The sequence below is a fragment of the Bombina bombina genome, chromosome 2 (genome assembly GCF_027579735.1).
Source record: "Bombina bombina isolate aBomBom1 chromosome 2, aBomBom1.pri, whole genome shotgun sequence".
Lineage (NCBI taxonomy): Eukaryota > Metazoa > Chordata > Amphibia > Anura > Bombinatoridae > Bombina > Bombina bombina.
Genome location: NC_069500.1, coordinates 349,661,472 through 349,674,244, shown reverse-complemented (window position 1 = coordinate 349,674,244; position 12,773 = coordinate 349,661,472). Strand labels below are relative to the sequence as shown.

The 12,773-nt window shown below is 38.8% G+C and overlaps 1 protein-coding gene across 1 annotated transcript in view; it reads right to left on the bottom strand.

Annotated features, from left to right (window-relative positions):
- PPTC7 (protein phosphatase targeting COQ7) overlaps positions 1–7,118 on the bottom strand; it is a 117,356-nt gene extending 110,238 nt beyond the window's left edge. The window contains exon 1 of the mRNA XM_053701724.1: positions 6,650–7,118. Within this exon, the coding sequence (XP_053557699.1) occupies positions 6,650–6,851 (202 nt within the window). The 5' untranslated portion in view covers positions 6,852–7,118. The remainder of the gene's footprint in view (positions 1–6,649) is intronic.
- Between the last annotated feature and the right edge of the window lie 5,655 nt (positions 7,119–12,773).

Sequence of the window (12,773 nt, the reverse complement as noted above, 5' to 3'; positions counted from 1 at the left end):
CATTTGTGTCATACAAACCACTGCTGACTTTCTTAGTGTTTGAAAATGTTGCACGAGGCACTATCAGAATATGTGAAAAACAGTAATAGCCGACTAAAGGATTTTTGCTAAAGGAAGTATATTGCAAAAATGTTTCTTTTTTAAATTTAAATGCACCTATGAATATTTATTTGTGCATAAAAAAAATCTTTTTTTTTTTTTTTTAAGTGGTATGTTCAGAAACATAAGTTTACAATTAAGTCACATCATTTAAATGCTTGTTTGAATGTATCATCACAATAATCATAGAAATGCTGAAAAACTGCACTAAATGGAAATCCTTTTTACGGTCAAAGTTGTGGAAAAAAAAGTATTTATTGTGCATGAGTCATACTTTTTGCCTTAATTGTTGAAAATAGAGACTCGAATGCAGAAAATTCCTTCCTCCCCTAAGTGCAGTGACTCATCTTTACCCAGTAAGCGATGGCTCCACATAAGTATAAAGGAACAGCTCTGCAAAGAGTGTTGCAGTATCTTTATATCTGCACAAAACATGAATAATATTAAATTATTTAAACCAAGCATTTGTTGGGTGGCTATGAGCAGAGAGAAAAATGTACAATAACACTTTGTTACCAACAGTGTGCACCCGCTCATAGTGAAAGCACAATATGTACTAAAGAGAAGATCAGCTTTTCCACACCCTGAGACACCCTTGGGCAACTTTTGAAACTCACGTGATGCCTCTAATTTATTTTCGATATGTATGGTTTTCCCCAAGGGCTCCTTCAATGTAATATTTAGATAAAACAAACAGTAAGCTGAACTAAAATAAAGTATTAAAAAATGCCTCAAAAGTCACAAAAAGAAATTCATGATTGAGAGTTTAGGCTCAGAGATAGATATGAACAATTTGGGATCTTTTGACCCACTCCCTTAAAGGGACATTAAAAACTAAGTACATTTCCTAAGCATAGTATTGGGGCTAGTCTCCGTTACCCTCCAGTCATGGGTACCGCCATGTTGAAATCTAGTTTTCACTGCATTCCAATGTTGATGTGTTTGAACATATGCAGCAACTCTCTTTCAGACACATGTAGTGTAACCTAGGGAGGTGTATGTGTATTTAATGTTGTGTTCCTTTAATTCTCTGTAACACTCAGCTTAGGCTGTGACTCCCTAGAATATGCAGGCATGATTGGAAATCACTGGCCTACAAATGTTACTGCAGTATATTTTACAACGTGACAACAGGACTCTTTAACAAAGTCTACAGGTAACAAGATGTAAAGCTGCAATAACATCTAGGTCAATTTTTTTTTGTTTTTTTTTCCCCAAGCCTCCACCAAAAAGACCAGAACCATTAAGGATTCGGAACCTGAATGCTTTCTCGACAGATTTTCAATAAAAGCATTTTTCCAAATGTAAGTCCCTTATTAAAACACATTTACAAAAGGATGTGTGTATTTTCATGTACATACATACACACACATACAGACACACATATAGCCCAGCTTAACGACAGCACTCACTGGATTTTGTAAATGATAACTTATTTCAAAGACGTATCATAAAAGTCCCATAAAATATATAATATATATATATATATATATATATATATATATATATATATATATATATATATATATATATATATATAATTATACCACAATTGCGAAGAAATAAGCAATCATAGACTGAGCTAAATCAACACTGTGTATTTATTGTCACATCGAAAAAAACAAAGGTTCCACCACTCCACACACAACAGCTACATCCAACGCGTTTCCTGCTGCTAAACAGCACTTCGTTTTGGAGGTTACCTGAACATATATTTACCTACAAAGGAGAAACATAATACCTAATAATGTATGTGTAAAACTCACTCAGCTGAATATATATACAGCTAACACTCTATATGTACCCGGAAACTAGAGTGTTACAAGTAAGAACTTTGCAACCATTTAATTCCTGCAAATAACTAGGTTGTGGCAACAATACATGTGAGACTATAAACCGATTTGAAAAAATAACAGTCTGTTTTGGTTGCACACAGCTGACAGTGATTACATGTCTTATGGCTCATATACACAGTTTTGCAACAGTGTGTCTTTGCTATATATATATATATATATATATATATATATATATATATATATATATATATATATATATATATATATATATATATATTATAAAAACATTTAAAATATACTGATTAATCCCTGAATTTTATCTTGAATGATTTTATAAAAGGCTAGCCAACAAGGGGCTTCTCCAATTAGCGAGGCCCTTCTTGCACAAATCCTTTTAATATCAGCATTCAATCCTTTAAACAGAGAGTCAATGTAGACCACACAGGTCATTAGTTAGAGCAGACACAATATGTTATTCTCTGGGTATCTGGATATAAGTGAAACGTTACCATGTTGCATTCCCATCTTATGGGATGTGGTGCAGACTTGCATGAGTGAGCATGCAACCATCAATTTTTCCACCACCCTTGAGGTGGTAGAGATAAATCAACCCAAACTCACTTGTTAAGGGTGAATGACAGGCTCTTGAGCATATGGCTGCACAAGGGCAGAGGGCACAAGAGAGCTCTTATGCAATCTTTAATTTTGTCAAGCAATGCTCCATTGCAAGTAGGTATTGGGGACAGGATCCCTGCTTGTCTGCCTTTAGCTTTGATACATGAAGGTAGTGTTTGACTAAATATGGCTGGAGGGGTCACAAACAAACAGAATATATAGTGATATACATGCAGACAGCCATTCTAAGGAACATTTGTGAGCAGCAATAATTTACATTTATAGAGTCATAGTTATATTAAATTGTACCTGCAAAGACATGCAAATACCATATCTAATGGATTCCACAAACAATTCAATTATTCAGAAGCATTTGAGTATTTTGACAGTGAGGTTCTTTTTACACTAAGAACTAGGCATACAATTTTTGGTATCTTGTTGAGCATATGCACATATCCTCAGCAGCAGCAATGCACTACTGGGAGCTAGATGGTGAATTGTGGCTACACACATTTGTTTCTTGTCATTGGCTGACCAGATGCATTCAGATAGCTCCAAGTAGGGGTTAAACACATATCCCTTTAAGGAGACATTTAAAAATGTAATAGTTATCAAAATGTGCATAGTTTTGCAGTCCAGGACTGCACCCCTTGAAAAGCCTCTTAAATGTGGATTATAACTCCTTTGATGTGGCCAATTAAGGACACATACATAAAACAATATGCATTATGTAAGACCAGGGCCCTAAATTCTACAAACTCTAGCCTATGCAGGAAGTCAAACTACAATTGTCAGTTTAAAAAATAAATAAAAGCACACAGGAAATGCATGTGAATTAAAGGGATATAAAACCCAAGCATTTTCTTTCAGGATTCAGATAGAAGTTTACAATTTCAAACAACTATCCAATTTACTTATGCTATCTAATTTGCTTTGTTCTTGGTATCCTTTTTTTGAAAAGCATACCTAAGTAGGCTCAGGAGCAGCAATGCACTACTGGGTGCTAGCTGCCGATGGTGGCTACACATATATTTCTCTTGTCATTGGCTCACCCATTAGTGGTGTGCTGCTCCTTCAACAAAGGATACCAGAATAATGAAGCAAATTTAATAACAGAAGTAAATAGAATTTTTTTTTTTTTAAAAAGTGTAATCTTTGACTCATGAAAGAAACATTTAGTTCATGTATAATTAAGTAATGGAACTGCAAAGTTATATGCTATGCATAGTTACACAAGTTCTAGGAAATTACACATTAAAATATCCATTTGTTAAGACTAAGAAACGCAGACTTTATTCTAAATCATGATGTGACTGTCATACACATGAATTGTTTCTGCTATTCTACATACACAGTATTCTTGAAATATCTGTTGTAACAATTTATGCTGATGGAGTAGGTGCTTGGTTTCCCCCGACTGATGCCAGACTAAGCTCCGCTCTAGATGCGTTTGTGACCTTGAGGGGGGGAAAAAGCAGTACACATTCCTTGGTCTATATTCCAGCATTAAAACCTTATATCAATAAGAGAACCATGATTAAATAAACAAAATAACATATGTCTACTAGTTTGATTTTAATCAGTCAAGTGTATTTTTCAATGCAATGCACTTATAAGTAAATAGTACAGCATCAAACCTAATAATGATTTAAATTATTTGTTTCACAAAAAGCAATCTCATAGTATTTATTTTTTATTTATTTTGTGACAAAAAAAAAAAAAAAAAAGTAGGATCTTTACAGAATCCACCCCAAAAGTTCCAAAAAAGTGACACAAATTACAAATACCTAATTAGTATCCATAGTTGTATAATATATCTAAAGGACATACACAGAAAATAAGCTGCTTATATACGCTTCAGCCTAGATAGCACATGGATGTTGATAGAGACTGTTTGACTCGGCAATCAAAACTTTCTGCCCAGTACTCTGAGGTAGAATCTCTTTATATTTCTTGATCAATTAAAGTTGGATCAGTCAACAAATCTTACTCTGTGCCAAAAACCTAGTGACATGGCCAGATAGGACTAATCTGGAGCAGTCTCTCCTGGATTTTTCTAATGTAGTACAGTGTCCTCTGCATGAGTGAAAGTCACAACATTCAGTATTTGCAGGAAGCAACTGGTGCAGCCTTAGGATTCAATTCTGTAAAAGCCACACTCTCTCATCACCAGAGCTTGACTGAGAAACTTAATCAGGTCATGTTGTACTAAATTATTTTAAAACAACTCAGTTTATCAGTAAGAAGATATGTATTAGTAATAATACATTAGAAACATTATCTTTGTATAACTGCAGTGTTATTACACATTGGCTTATAAGCACAATGCCCACAGTCATACTAGCACATAGTTATGGTTAAGGACTAGCCTATAAGTATGAAAACAAAATGTATATATACAGCAGGCGAACAGGTTATGGAGCAGCGGTCTTTAGACTGCTGCTTCATAACCTCTGTTTCTGGCGAGCCTGAAGGCTCGCCGGAAACACGGGATATCAGGCGCCGTACAGAGTTTGATAAATATGCCCCAAAGAGTAGAGGATGTTCATTGCCCACTGCATTTTAGCTCCAGCAACATAAATAATCAAATAATGCTGCAAGCTACCTTGCCTTATAATCAAATATAATTTAAAAATGGAACAACATTGAAATGTATGCAAATAAAAGGATTATGTGAGATAAACCTATTGAGTTTTAAAATAATACATTGCGCCACCTGGACGTACAATAGAAACAATGTGTCTGCATTGTAATGTAGTAGATCCAATAATAAGTTAGCTCACATTAAATCTATGTGATGTGCAAAATTGTTTAAACCGTTTCTATATCATGTACTGGTCAAAAAGTGATCAGCTGTATTTCATGTGTGTGTTTTTGTTTTTTTTATTCAGATAGAGCATAACATTTCCCATTTACTTCTATTATCAAATGTGTTCCCCATGGTATTCTTTGTTGAAAAGATACCTAGGTGGGTGTCTAGAAATAGCGCTGACATCTATTGCTCTTGCAAAACTACTGCCATATAATGCCCCAAACATGTGGATGCTCCTGAGCTTATGGCCACACTTTTCAACAAAAGATACCAAGAGAATACCCTACTCTGAAACATGAAAGAAAATGTTTGGGTTTCATGTCCCTTTCATTTTATTTATTGTGGAATAAAACTTATTTTTCAGACACTTTTAAGTTGTTATATGGGGCAAAAGGAAAAGGTACACTAGATTTCTGTAAATACATCTATATCCTTGAAATTCAAAGTTAAAATATATTTTATTTTTTATACAAGAAATATTAATAATTAGTGGTAATTTATATTTATGAAGATTACATGTCTCTTAAAAGCTTTAAGTCAGGATCCAACATGAAAGCAATTATAAATTGTTTAAATCTTAGACAGTTAAAGCAAGGTGCTAATGCACTCTCTATTAACCAGAAGGTTAAACCTGTTAATCTTAACAGGAACAGAATTTTTTTTTTAAAAAAAGTCATGACCTTGGACTCCCAAAGGCTACAACTAAAAGTTCAGCTCTAACTTGAAGCCAATTTGTTACCTGTTGACATTGCTGCAGACTGTGAAATGTGCTGCATGACTTGCCCCAAAACTGGTAGCAAATACAACTCAGACCAACAGCATACTGTGATGTACGATTCCACCAAATAATCATTTTTAAAAAAAATCTCGTTAGCTTGATGGGTTTGGGTATCAGGTATAGATGCCTATTGAAATATGGCTTATCATACAAAAAAACAATTAATTCACCACCTATGCCAAAACAAAAGCTTCAGCTACAACACAGTAAATAGCAAACTCTATTCATCCAAACTATGCCCTACAGTCACATTGCATGGTCCTACCTGCAGATCTCACTTTCAGTTGCAATTACTGACTGGTTTCTGGATATAGTGCATCACAAATGACAGGGGCGGGGGGTGTAACAGTGAACTAGTAGTTAGTGTAGCAAAAACGTGAAATAAAATGATGAAAATATTTACATAAAGTACCTTATTTTGTATAATTCTTGATATGTAAACACCATACTATACTTTTCATATCTTTCATTCTGGGAATTATAGCATCTGTGGTGTGTCACAAGAGAAACTGTTTTATGGGGTATTGGTCTAGTGATAGTCCCACTCACCAAGCACATCAGCTGTCCGGTGCCGAGCGATGAAGCACGCGTCGTCCCCGTAGCACATGCCTTTCTTGAGGATGCCCTTCCTGGCATCCTTGCCGAACCCACAGCTGGCCGTCACCAGGCTATAGTCCCGAGAATCTGTCTGGGAAAGGCCACCGAGCACCGCCCTGGCCACCAACCTGCCGTATGACAGTACAGACAACATGGCACCTGACGCCCCTCTGTGCCTTGTGTTCGCCTTGTCCTCCTCCGTGTCTCCTCTTTCCTCGCCGGCCGCCCCTTCAAGGGCACCCCGAGGATCTACTTTCCACCAGCACCCTACCCAGGCTAGGTGTTAGTTTCCTCTCGCTGCGGATTAACTTTTCCCCTTTTCACCTCCAAGTCAAGATACGTTGGTTCTTTTCCCTGTCACTTACTACCGGCTGTCACACCTGACCTCTCCAGTCGCCATCTTGGGCTTACTGATACTATGACAGGGGGAGGCTGGAGGTAGGTGGGAACTAGCGTTGAATCATGTGACCCCTAACGTCACCCTGACGCAATCAGGATTCCCTGCAATGGGTGACGGGCATACTGCTGTCAGAGTCAAACCTTCATCGCTCGGCACCTGACACGTGACAGATCTATTTTTTTTTCATTTCAAAATGTAACTAACACAAACCTATCTAGCAGCCCAAGCGTTAACCCTTAAAACCTAAAATCAGTAAATTCATTATTTTTGTTGTAAGATAAATAATTGTTAGAAGAGTATGATGGCTATACTGCAGCATGGCACATGAAATCTTTAGGTACTAAGATGTAGCGGATAATTATTACACCTGCTTGGGACTGGAGTTTGGATTTGGGAAAAGTTTGGATTTTGGAATATTTGCATCTGTAAAATGGGAAAGTTTGGAGACGATTAAGCCAAGTGTAAACAATATATTATGTCCTTTAGGTACAACCACCCACCTTATTCCCTACCTCCTAACATTTCAAAATTTGAAAGAGGGAACCCCCCCCACACACTAGGAAAACTTATCTGTGCACAGGATATATATATATATATATACACACACACACACAAAGTAGTACCTACACACGTGCATACATAGTCACACACGCCATACATACACACACGCCATACATACATATATGCATACATACTTACACACATGCATACATACATACATACATACAGTCACACACGCCATACATACACACATGCATACATAGTGACATACACACATACACAGTCACACATGCCATACATACACATATGCATACATACTTACACACATGCATACATACACACATGCATACATACACACATGCATACATACACACATGCATACATACATACACACATGCATACATACACACATACACAGTCACACACACCATACATACACAGTCACACGCCATACATACACACATGCATACATACACACATGCATACATACACACATGCATACATACACAGTCACACACGCCATACATACACACATGCATACATTCACATGCATACATACACACACACGCCCTACATACACACATGCATACATTCACAGGCATACATACATACACAGTCACACACGCCATACATGCATACATACACACATGCATTCATACACACATGCATACATACACACATGCATACATACACACATGCATACATACACACATGCATACACACGCCATACATACACACACATACATGCATACATACACACATGCATACATACATACACAGTCACACACGCCATACATACACACATGCATACATACACACATGCATACATACACACATACACACACATACATGCATACATACACACATGCATACATACACACATACACACACATACATGCATACATACACACATGCATACATACATACACAGTCACACACGCCATACATACACACATGCATACATACACATACATGCATACATACATACACACATGCATAGTCACACACGCCATACATATACACATGCATACATACACATACATGTATACATACATACACACATGCATACATACACAAATACATACATACATACACACATGCATACATACATACACAGTCACACACGCCATACATATACACATGCATACATACACATACATGTATACATACATACACACATGCATACATACATACACACATGCATACACATACACACCACACAGACACATAAACATACACACACGCATACATATATAAAGTAGGTTTTTATGCATTTAGGGAACACAGGGCCAAATTAAGATAACACTTCTTCAAAATATATATACATATAATCCCACAAAAGCTAGTATCAAAGCCTGTACACTTTCCTCAGAACCCAAATACTTTACTATGCGGCCCCACGGTGCAGACCACTGTCCTGGCTGCGGCGGCACCCCCCAATGCTGGATCCGACTAACACTGTCTGAGTCTGAACTTCTGACCGTCAGATCATAAATTACCTGTGACCAGTCCAGTGGAGACCTCCTGACCGGCGTCCTCAAGGACACACTGCCACACTCCACTAAGTCTAGAAAGCGAGTGGTGACTTGAGTCCTCGAGACAAAGCTAACAGTTCACCACGGCTCACTTGCTGCCCTCACTCATAGACAATGACATGGCACGTGCAATCACGTGCACCAAAAACCTCATGCACTGACTGTGTATTGGGTGCATTGTGGTCACATGATGACCATCTATGGGCCCAATAGGATTTAAATTATAAAAAACAATACAAAAAAAAAAAACACAATTCAGTGCAGCCCAGGGGATGAGGGGCAATGTGGGACAGGCGTCTATGTTTTTGAGACAGTGGGACAGACCCCTAAGATCGGTACTGTCCCACGATAACACGGGACAGTTGGGGGTATGTAAATATTCACTGTTTGAAATTAACATTTATTTGTTGTTATGTACATACTATTAGTAATGATCAATTTAATGATTGATTTGGAATATAAACATTGTGCATTTAATGGGTAAATCAATGTCTATATCTTTGTCTGTAGCACTGGGTACAGTTCTCAAGGCCATATCTCTAAAATGATACACAGAAAATTAGATCTGTTCAAATCATGGCTACTAAAATGGTTCATGGTCTAAAAATAAAAATATTGAGTCTCTGACATAAATATAGAATAGCTTAGAGGTAGAGGAAGGTGAAAGGTGTATGATTAAAAAGTAACCAGTAAATTAAGGGACAAAATAAAGTTCAAGATAAAAAATACAATAATTATCACAAGGGGGTGTGTGTCAGGGAATCTGTCATGGATGTCAGCAATATAAGCCGCAAGTTAAAGGCTGATATTTCAGCTAATCTTTTTGACATCTGATGCAGAAGAGATGAAAATTTGTTTAAAGGATTAGAAAGGTCAAAATTGAAATTTCATGGTTGTATTCAAATTTGATATATATATATTTTTGCACTATACTTCCATTAGCAAAAATGCTTCTAGTAAAAGATATTTGTTTTTCATCAGCATACGCACTATGCACCAGTATTTAAACTCAGGGAGCTGGCGGTGGTGTGTATTGTGGCTGTGAAGACTTAAAGGGACACTGAACCCAATTTTTTTCTTTCGTGATTCAGATACAGCATGAAATTTTAAGCAACTTTCTAATTTACTCCTATTATCAAATTTTATTAATTCTCTTGGTATCTTTATTTGAAATGCAAGAATGAAAATTTAGATGTCGGCCGATTTTTGGTGAACAACTTGGGTTGTTCTTGCTGATTGGTGGATAAATTCATCCACCAATAAAAAAGTGCTGTCCAGAGTTCTGAACCAAACAAAAAGCTTAGATGCCTTCTTTTTCAAATAAATATAGCAAGAGAACGAAGAAAAATTGATAATAGGAGTAAATTAGAAAGTTGCTTAAAATTGAATGGTCTATCTGAATCACACACAAAAAATTGGGTTCAGTGTCCCTTTAAAGTGATGGTAAATTTATCCAATTCAAATATTGACAAATGAATTTACATACTATGCAAGCTTCAGTCGCTATATTTTTTTTAAAATTTAAATCAGTCTTTATATATAAATCCACTTACTTTTTTATATACACCATCATTGACACGCTCCGCCGGTCAGGGTTTTTCCCTGTTGTGTTTGCCTTGTGCTGCTGGCAGCCATTTTACTCACCTCTCTTCCTGACTTGGTGCATTGTGGGGGATGCTGCTCACTTCCTGTACTTCCTTTTATGGCCAGACTGTTTTGCATCATCCATGTGAGACAGGATGCAGTCTCAGAATTGTGATGTCATCATTTATTATTTAAAGGGCCTCTGTTCAGTATGCTTTGCCTTTGCGTTGTCTGAGACCTGTTTGTGAGAGTTCCTGTGTATTACCTGGCTGCCTGACGTCCTTCCTGGTTCCTGATCCCTGGCTTGTTCCTGACTCTGCTGTTCTCCTTGTTCCTGATTCCGGCTCGTCTGACTATTCGCTTTGGCTCCTGACTCGGCTCGTCTGACTACCAGCTCTGGTTTTGACTCCTGGCTTGTTATTTGACTTGTGGACATTTTATAATTTTTTGCTATTAATAAAGGTGTGATTATTTTTGCACTTCTCGTCTCAGTCTGATTCCTGGCACCCTGACATTACGCAAAGGCCATGAATCCTGATGCTGCTAATTATCCACCTTTACCTGCCATCATTTCCAGGATGGATATACAGGATCACCGCTTGGATCAATTTGCACTAGCCCTGCAAACCCTGCTGACTCGCACTGCACATTTGGACCAAAGTGTCCCGCATGTTATGGCTGCTCCTGTTTCCGCTGCTGCAACTTTGCCTACCAGGAGCATGTCCGGTTCTGCACCTCTACCTCAGCAATATGGAGGCGATCCTATTCAGTGCAGAGGGTTTTTGAACCAGGTGGGCATTTACTTTGAGATGTTACCTCGGGCGTTTCCTTTTGACAGAGCTAAGGTGGGATTTCTCATCTCGTTACTCTCTGACACAGCTCTTGCCTGGGCTAATCCCTTGTGGGAGACTAATAAACCTGTGATTTCAAATTACCCTGAATTTGTGGCCTCCTTTCGAAGGGTATTTGATGTTCCGGCTCGCTCCTCCTCTGCTGCTAAATGACTCATGTCCATTCAGCAAGGTACAAGATCTGTTGCTCAGTATGCTATTAAGTTCCGTACGCTTGCCGCAGAGGTAGGTTGGAACAATGAAGCCCTTGTTGCCGCCTTCTTTCATGGGCTCTCTGATGCGATTAAAGATGAAGTTGCTGCCAGAGATTTACCAGAGGATCTCGAGGCATTGGTCTCTTTTTTGATCCTAATTGACATCAGACTCAGAGAGAGGCCCTCTTTCAAGGAGCGCTTGCAGAAGCCTCCTGTTCCGTTGTCTCCGTGTTCGTTCCCACCCATGCCTCTCCTCCCATGCCTCCTGGTCCCGAGTCACCAGGTACTTCTGAGCCGATGCAGTTGGGATTCACACGTCTCTCCGCGGCGGAGAGGGCCTTTAGGAGGAGGGAGGGGCTCTACCTCTATTGTGGGTTACAGGGCCACCTTTTGAAGTCTTGTCCTACACGGCCGGGAAACGCTCACACCTAAGGTCCTGTCGGGGGCAGACCTTGGGTGGTTTATCCTTGTCCCCGGAACCGCTTAAGGAGAAACCTTTGGTCACGGTCGTCCTTTCCTGGGTGGACTCCTCCATAGTCACTCAGGCTCTTGTTGACTCCGGTGCTGCTGGCTATTTCATTGACAGTGCTTTTGTATCAAAGCACTCCATTCCTGGTTTGCCTCGGTCCGTTCCGCTTGCTATTGAGGCCATTGATGGCAGGCCCCTTCAGCCCGCACTCTTTACTCACGAAACTGCTCCGTTGTCCATGGCTGTTGGGGCTCTCCATTTTGAAACCCTTCAGTTCCAGGTGATAAACTCTCCGCATTTTCCAGTGGTTCTGGGTTATCCCTGACTCCAAAAGCACAATCCCAGTCTCGACTGGCGCAGGTCCGAAATTTTGTCGTGGTCCCCGCAATGTATTTCCACTTGTCTTCGGAAACCAGTTAAAGTCTTGTGCACTTCTTCGGTATCTCAATTGCCAGAGGAGTACCGAGAGTTCCGAGACGTGTTTGACAAGGTGCCTGCCGGTACGTTGCCTCCTCACCAGTCTTACGATTGTGCCAAAGACC